Source organism: Oncorhynchus tshawytscha, linkage group LG13 (assembly GCF_018296145.1).
Source record: "Oncorhynchus tshawytscha isolate Ot180627B linkage group LG13, Otsh_v2.0, whole genome shotgun sequence".
In the NCBI taxonomy this organism is placed as follows: Eukaryota; Metazoa; Chordata; class Actinopteri; order Salmoniformes; family Salmonidae; genus Oncorhynchus; species Oncorhynchus tshawytscha.
In genome coordinates, this window is record NC_056441.1 from 14,231,299 (window position 1) to 14,239,298 (window position 8,000).

The 8,000-nt window shown below is 42.9% G+C and overlaps 1 protein-coding gene across 1 annotated transcript; it reads right to left on the reverse strand.

The window, feature by feature from the left end:
* Positions 1-1,272: 1,272 nt before the first annotated feature.
* On the reverse strand, positions 1,273-7,199 carry LOC112265856. The gene is made up of 2 exons (XM_024443402.2): positions 5,997-7,199; positions 1,273-2,211 (listed from the first exon to the last, which is right to left on the reverse strand). Exon 2 carries the CDS (start codon positions 2,204-2,206, stop codon positions 1,508-1,510), a length of 699 nt encoding a protein of 232 aa, XP_024299170.1. The 5' UTR covers positions 2,207-2,211; positions 5,997-7,199; the 3' UTR covers positions 1,273-1,507.
* Between the last annotated feature and the right edge of the window lie 801 nt (positions 7,200-8,000).

Below are 8,000 nucleotides of genomic sequence, written 5' to 3' on the forward strand. Positions count from 1 at the left end.
TAATGCTTATTCATGCGCACAGTTTTACGACCGGTCTGGTTTGTAATGGGAAGCATGGGTATGTGTGATGTGAGGCAAGTTTATAAATCTCAACAGTTTTGTAAGTGCAAAGACTTTTCAGAAATGGCGCAAGCAGAAATGTTTTGTATAATGTACGCAATGGCTGTAAATGAGGCCCCTGGTTCATACCAGCAATACTGGCCCAGTGGGGATCCCTCCTTAGGAATTAGCACTTCTTTATATCTGACTGTTTGTGTGAGCTTCCTGCCTCCCTCTTGTCCCCCTCAACTGAGAATGTTCCGGCGTCCCCCAGCGATGAACTCTATCAATCACCCCACTTGGAAAAGTTTACTTAGCTTTGGCTACTGGCTAGGCACCGGTACTCCCTACCCACGCCATGCTCATCAACACTCCCCACCTACTTTCTATTTCTCTTTGGCTCTTGCTCTCTCTCAATTCAATTCAATTCAAGGGATTTATTGGCATGGGAAACATGTGTTAACATTGCCAAAGCAAGTGCTCTCTCTCTCTCTCTGGTAGTCAGACAGGGACCTCAGCTGTAATCTGGAACCACTGTGCTTTTAAAACCCCACTGAATGTGTGTCTCTGTGGTGCCACATGGTCCATTTCACAAGATGTTGTGAGAATACACTGCAGGCTCAGAGCAACAGATTTTTCTAAGTGACTAGAGGATATTGTGTGTAATGTACCCATGAAATATGATAGCAACATTGCCTTTCAACACCCAGTAAAAGGAAAAATATTCTAAAGTTGCCACCATCAACAACGTAATGACCGTAAAGCACATTGCTTAAACAAACAATTGTTTGTCATTTTATAAACCAACCATTAAACGGATAATTTAGCCAATGATGAATTATGCATGAAACATCTTCCTACAGCTGGATAGACCTACAGCTCATATCTGAGGGAAATGAATGTTGTGCTCTCTTAAAAGAACATTAGCTGAAGCTCCACTACTGACATGTCTGGCCTTGAGCTTCGTTGATTCCACAACTCCTTATCCTCTCTGCCTCTGCTACACTACATAAGATAAATATGATAGAATAATTCATTACACAGCAAGCAAAGTATTTTCTAAAATCCTAAAGCCTGATACGTATAAATGTTTCTCACACTTTCAATTGAGCAGAAGGAGAAACAGATGAGAAAAAAACTAAGTAGTGGCCAGGGGCTGGTATCAGGAGGATGCATGGTCACAGTGTGAGACCGGTTGAAGAAAATAAAGACCTGCACAAGTGAACCCCGGTCAGCAGTGATGGTATTTTAATTCACACGTGTGTGAACACAGACAGCAACTTATCTGCCTGTGAATAACACAAACCAGTCCCACCATCCCAGAGCAAATCCTCTAAGGACAGCAATGACACCTTTACACTGAGAAATGTAATGCCAATAGTTTTTAATTCAATGCCAATAGTCTTTAATTCAGTGCCAATAGTCTTTCTCATTCAGTGAAACTGATGAATCAAAAAGAGGGATGTTTTTATGCTCTCTCTGGTGACTGGGTGACATCAGGGAAGGGGTAACATTCAATCTCATTCAGCCACTTGTGAACGGCTGTGTTCCTTCTTATGGTCTCCACCGACTCCAGAGTCAACCTGTGGCTGGGTGCCCCCTGGTCCTTCCTTCCTGCAGCAGCTCCAGGAGGATCTCCCTGCTTCAGCCCTGTCTGCCCTCCACTCCTACCCCCTCTAGCAAGGCCCAGCGCTGCCCCACACGTTGGTGGCCTCAGCTGCTTCTCAGCGACACTACTTGTTTGGACCCTCTCGTGGAGCTTCTTGGTTTCGTTCCTGTTGCAGATCTCCCTCAGCTTCCTGTAGAAGACGCGGCAGCTGAAGCCCTCCATCCAGCTGAGGCCGATGTGGTTCTGCAGCACGGCCAAGCTGGGATAGAGCAACAGGCACCCAGCACACCGGTACTGGAGCTCCCCCTCTACCTGCTCTATGGCAGAGGCTCTGCGCAGGAAGTTAAAGTCCAGGTGGCGGGGCTCGTATCTGGGCTCCACCGACTTGGACCGCTCCTTGGCTGAAGGCTGAGGTGGATGTGGTGGATATCCATGTCCATAAGGACCGGGTGGGGTGTGCTTCAGGGGGGTGCAGGGAGGGTGAGTGGGGATGGACTGCGTCTGTCGTACGTGTGGCTCTGCTGTCCTCAAAACCGTGAGGGAGGGTGGCCATCTCATTGAGGCTGGGAGAGAGAACAATAAATGAGGGGAACGTACATATGAAGAACCCTGATCTAGGAAGACATTGCTAGGTGAACACACATCAATGCTCCTGACTGACCTTTACACTTTTCAGATTTCTATTCAGTATAGCATTTGAGAGGTAGACTAAACTGAAGAAAGCAGCCAATTGAGAACATCTACCATTATGAAGGAACTGGAGAACATTAGCATTATGAAGGAACTGGAGAACATCTAGCATTACAAAGGAACTAGAGAACATCTAGCATTACAAAGGAACTGGAGAACATCTAGCATTACGAAGGAACTGGAGAACATCTAGCATTACGAAGGAACTGGAGAACATCTAGCATTACAAAGGAACTGGAGAACATCTAGCATTACGAAGGAACTGGAGAACATCTAGCATTACGAAGGAACTGGAGAACATCTAGCATTACAAAGGAACTGGAAAACATCTAGCATTACAAAGGAACTGGAGAACATCTAGCATTACGAAGGAACTGGAGAACATCTAGCATTACAAAGGAACTAGAGAACATCTAGCATTACAAAGGAACTGGAGAACATCTAGCATTACGAAGGAACTGGAGAACATCTAGCATTACGAAGGAACTGGAGAACATCTAGCATTACGAAGGAACTGGAGAACATCTAGCATTACGAAGGAACTGGAGAACATCTAGCATTACGAAGGAACTGGAGAACATCTAGCATTAAGAAGGAACTGGAGAACATCTAGCATTACGAAGGAACTGGAGAACATCTAGCATTACGAAGGAACTGGAGAACATCTAGCATTACGAAGGAACTGGAGAACATCTAGCATTAAGAAGGAACTGGAGAACATCTAGCATTAAGAAGGAACTGGAGAACATCTAGCATTAAGAAGGAACTGGAGAACATCTAGCATTAAGAAGGAACTGGAGAACATCTAGCATTATGAAGGAACTGGAGAACATCTAGCATTACGAAGGAACTGGAGAACATCTAGCATTAAGAAGGAACTGGAGAACATCTAGCATTATGAAGGAACTGGAAAAGTGCTCTAACCTCGCTAGAAGAAAAGTACAGAAGAGTTTTGTCCATTTTGGTGTGTCGGGGGAGGCTGCAAAATTCACAAACTAGAGCATGTTTTTCCTTTAAAACATCATTTCACATTGAATGTTTACCATGGATTACTGGACCTATTAATATATATTTTTCTGTTTTATATTCTTGTCTTGCATGCTCACATTTCTCAGAGGTGTGAATTCAATCCTAAGGCACTGCATGTAATGTTAATGGAGTAATCACATTTGAGTGTCTCCCTATTTTTAGCCAACACATTTGAATAAATGTAAATCTCCTACACAGGCTTGTCATTATGTGTCATCTGCATTAGCTCTGCCATGTCCATTGACTTTGGGGTGAAAAGAGCCATAAGTGTAATATGTTCTGATGGTTCTCCTCTCTCCATCACTTCTCAGATTAAATACCAGTGGATGATGGCATAAACTACAAGCAGTGCTTTCTACATGGAAGATATGAATGCTAGGAGACTTGAACCTTTGTGAATGCAATCCTATTTTCATCTCTAAATGACAAAATAGAGTTTTCACAGTATTATATTAAAGGTCCAATGCAAGTCGTATAATTTCTGGGTAACAATTAAGTCCTGTGGTTGTTTTACATTAAAATGTTGTTGTTTTTAAATAAACAAAAAAAGCTTTAGCAAAAGGGCAACTTCTTAAGCAAGAATTTTGCTAGGATTGTCTGGGAGTGGTCTGAGTGGGCATGGGGGAAAACTGAAAAATTGATTTTAATGGTAGAGAGGTTATGAATTGTCTGTCTTATTGATCTACTAACTAATTGATTTTCAGGCAGTCATTTCAAACAGCTCTTACACTAAAAGGGCATTATCATCATTTTCACAATTTCACAGTATTATTCCAACTTCAATGTGGCAATATACGTATATAAAACACAGGAAAATCAAATTTGACTGCACTGGGCCTTTAAGATAATTTCAGATATCCTAAACTCTGAGTAAAACACATTCAAAAGGGAAGTAGGAACTTATATTATGTTGATGTATTCATTCATTTATTTAACACACTTAGTTTCAAACACCTAGACAACACAGCAACAATAATACAGTACACACATTCTCCATCAACTCATTAAAAACTGCCTCAGTGAAGCAATGATGTCACTTCTGTCTTCTGCAGCCACTTGTGGATCATGTCTGCCTTCTTGTCCCTTGTCCCAGGAACTTTCTTCCCGTCAACATCGGTCGGATGGTGGGCCAGGGCCAGCGAGGCCGACCCAAGGCGAATGATGGAGGAGCTAGAGTGCTTTGGGTCGATATCCAGGGCCTGGGCATCCTTGCTCTGGCAACTCATCATGACCATGGGGCTGCGGTCCTGCATGCTCTTCAGCTTCCTGTAGAACACCCTGCAGCTGAAGCCCTCGCTCCAGCCCTGGTCGATGTGACCCAGCAGGGTCCCCAGGTGGTCGTAGTACCTCAGGCAGCCTGAGCACTTGTACTTACTCTCCCCGCAGACTAATTCTGCAGCCGTGACCTTGTGGATAAAGAGAGGATCCACCTCGCCACACAGTGACCTCTGGGAGTCAGAGCGGTGGTGGTAGTACATGGTCTGCGGCGGCTGGGGGTGAGGGTGAGGGTCGGTGCCTGTCAAACTGTTGGACCCTGCCAGGGTTTGAGTGTCCAGGTTGAGGGAGTAGCTGTGGACAATGGTGTCTTGGTGGAGGTGTTGGTCAGAGGGCCTACTGGCGAGGTGCTGGTCGCTGCCCAGGTTGGTGGTGCCGAGCCTAGAGAGGAGGTCTGAGAGACTGGGGTTGAGTCTGGAGGGAGTTGTCTCTATGGCCTTTGACTGCACCTGTACCTGACTCTCACAACCTGTATAGACAGCAGGCAGTTTACAATTCCAAGGCTTCATTAGTGGTCTAAAATTGAATCAATGAAAGAAAAATCTAGTCTGCATTGCCTCTTAAAGTCAGTCGAAATGGGAACAGTTGGAGTGTTTTCAGAGGTAGAAGTGAGTGGAAGAAAGTCACTCATTTCTCCCACAGCTAGAGGTGGAAATGGGTTTGACGCATTACAGTTCTCTAAAGGTCATGACCTTCATCAAGCAGCAACATCCAAATGGAAAAATCCATTGAGTCTATCTGTACTTTTACCAAGAGTGATCACTAGATTCCCCTTCAGAAATGTCCATGTCATTGTCATCTCGCCCTGATAAACACTTTTATATGTCGACATCACATTATTACATGACTAGTGTCATAAGGGCAGCAATTTGAAACCATTGAAGAGTAACATACCAGATGATTCCTCTACAATATTTTTATTTTTGTTCTTAGTCCTCCTCAGAGCGTCCACACTCATGACCTTCAGTGCATCCTGCCTACACTTTTTCGACAGCTACTTTGAGTAGATAACTGTTCATTAATAAATTATATGAAAAGTGCTATAGAAATGTAATACATTTTTATAACACTTGAGCAATCGTGTGCATCATCATCACAGGCCAGAACAGTGATGTCACAAAGGGAACTCAATCTGAACATTTCGCTGTGATTAACATTTTCTAACATTAGCTAAAATGAGAATAATATTGAGTGCTATATTGTTGCTTAACAAGAGATGATTTTATCAGAAGTATGAGAACACGCATTCCTTTTCCAGATAAATGTTTATAATGTCGATTCGTCTAGCATAACAATTTGCTAAAATATGTAGGCTACATATTTTGTGGATAACAGTGCCAGCATAATCATTTACCTCTCTCTGCAGTCCTAGTGTTATCAGGAAGATCATCTGTGGTATCATTCTTTGGCGAGCCAAGCTTCCTACAGTGGCCCTTCGTGTGATACCTGGATATATCCAACTCTAGTCAGAGAAGGATGTAAAGACATATTACTGAAACACTCAGTGGCCATAATAAAAAGCAAAAAATATCATTTGAAGTGTAACACATTTAAATAAGCAAGGCTACATCAGAACAGAGAAGAAAATAATAATACATGTTTTATTGAGAGATGGGAGAGTATTGCTGCAATTGAGAGCATGGTTCATGTGTATTCAGGACCAAATAAATGACAAGCCAACATAAGCTCAGATTGTTCACTGTACAAATAAATGTTCCTACTCAACTATCAGATTGATTACTTAGCTGTAAATGTACCTTCAATCTTCTTCACAACAAAGTCCATTGAATTTCCCCTGTCTACAGTTCTGTTATGAGCTCTTGAAGTACTAAAATGTTGCATGCTTCAAATACTTTGTTTCCTTGTTCCCCGGGAAACCAGAATTCTATGAGATCAGAGGGTTCCATTCAGAGAAGAGATGCAAAATATCTAAAAATGTCAGTCGGCTCAAGCATTTGTCCTATGAATGCACTTATGTACGTGATCATCTTTGATCAATCAAGTATGTGTTCACTTTCCTGGTTCCAAATACAGGTGTTAATTAGATCTAAGTCAACCTAGGGCGAGTTGACAAGGTACAAATCTGTCGTTCTGCCCCTGAACCCCCAATTTGTTCTTAACTGACTTGCCTAGTTAAATAAAAGGTACAAAAATAAAAACACTTTTCCTTTACATTTACCAAAACATAATCTAAACAAGATTAGGAGCTTCAAGTCTCCTGAGCATCACCTCAGCAGGCCTTACATAATCAATGCATCGTCTGGCAAGCCTCCTAAAATGAAGGTGTTTCACCTAATGCATTCAGCTATAGCAGCCGCTCACTGTGGTCAATGTGTATTGGGATTTATGTAAACCACTGACTTGCACTGAGACGAGAAATAGACTCTGTGTAGGCGATGTCACACACTCAAGCCTCCTATGCTTTCTCCCTCCCCTGACAACTAAAGAGCCTTAGCTTCTCAAAGGAGCTGTACTGTAGGAAGTGTGATGTACAAGACCAATAGACATATGCATGGCATGTGGGTTACTGTGGAAGGCTTGCATAAATAAATATAACAAATATAAATGCAACAATTTCAAAGATTTTACTGAGTTACAGTTCATATAAGGAAAACAGTAAATTTAAATACTATGGATTTTATTTTTTTTATCTAACTCGGCAAGTCAGTTAAGACAAATTCTTATTTGCAATGAAGGCCTACACAGGCCAAACTGCTGGGCCAATTGTGTACCGCCCTATGGGACTCCCAATCACGGCCTGTCGTGAGAGCCTGGATTCGAACCAGGGTGTCTGTAATGACACCTCTAGCACTGAGATGCAGTGCCTTAGACTGCTGCACCACTCGGGAGCTCTAGTCACATGACTGGAAATACAGATATGCATCGGTTGGTCAGATACTTACACAAAAAAAGGCTTGGATCATAAAACCAGTCAGTATCTGAAGTGACCCCCATCTGCCTCAAGCAGCGCGACACATCTCCTTTACATACAGTTGATAACGCTGTTGATTGTGGTCTGTGAAATGTTGTCCCACTCCTCTTCAATGGCTGTACGAAGTTGCTAGATATTGTCGGGAACTGTCGTACACGTCGATCCAGAGCATACCAAACGTGCTCAATGGGTGACACGTCTGGTTAGTATGCAGACCATAAGAAGAACTGGGACATTTTCTGCTTCCAGGAATTGTGAACAGTTCCTTGCGACATGGGGCAGTGTATTATCATGCTGAAACATCAGGTGATGGGGGCAGATGAATGGCACGACAACGGGCAACAGGATCTCGTCACGGTATCTCTGTGCATTCAAATTGACATTGATAAAATGCAATTGTGTTCGTTGTTCGTAGCTTATGCCTGC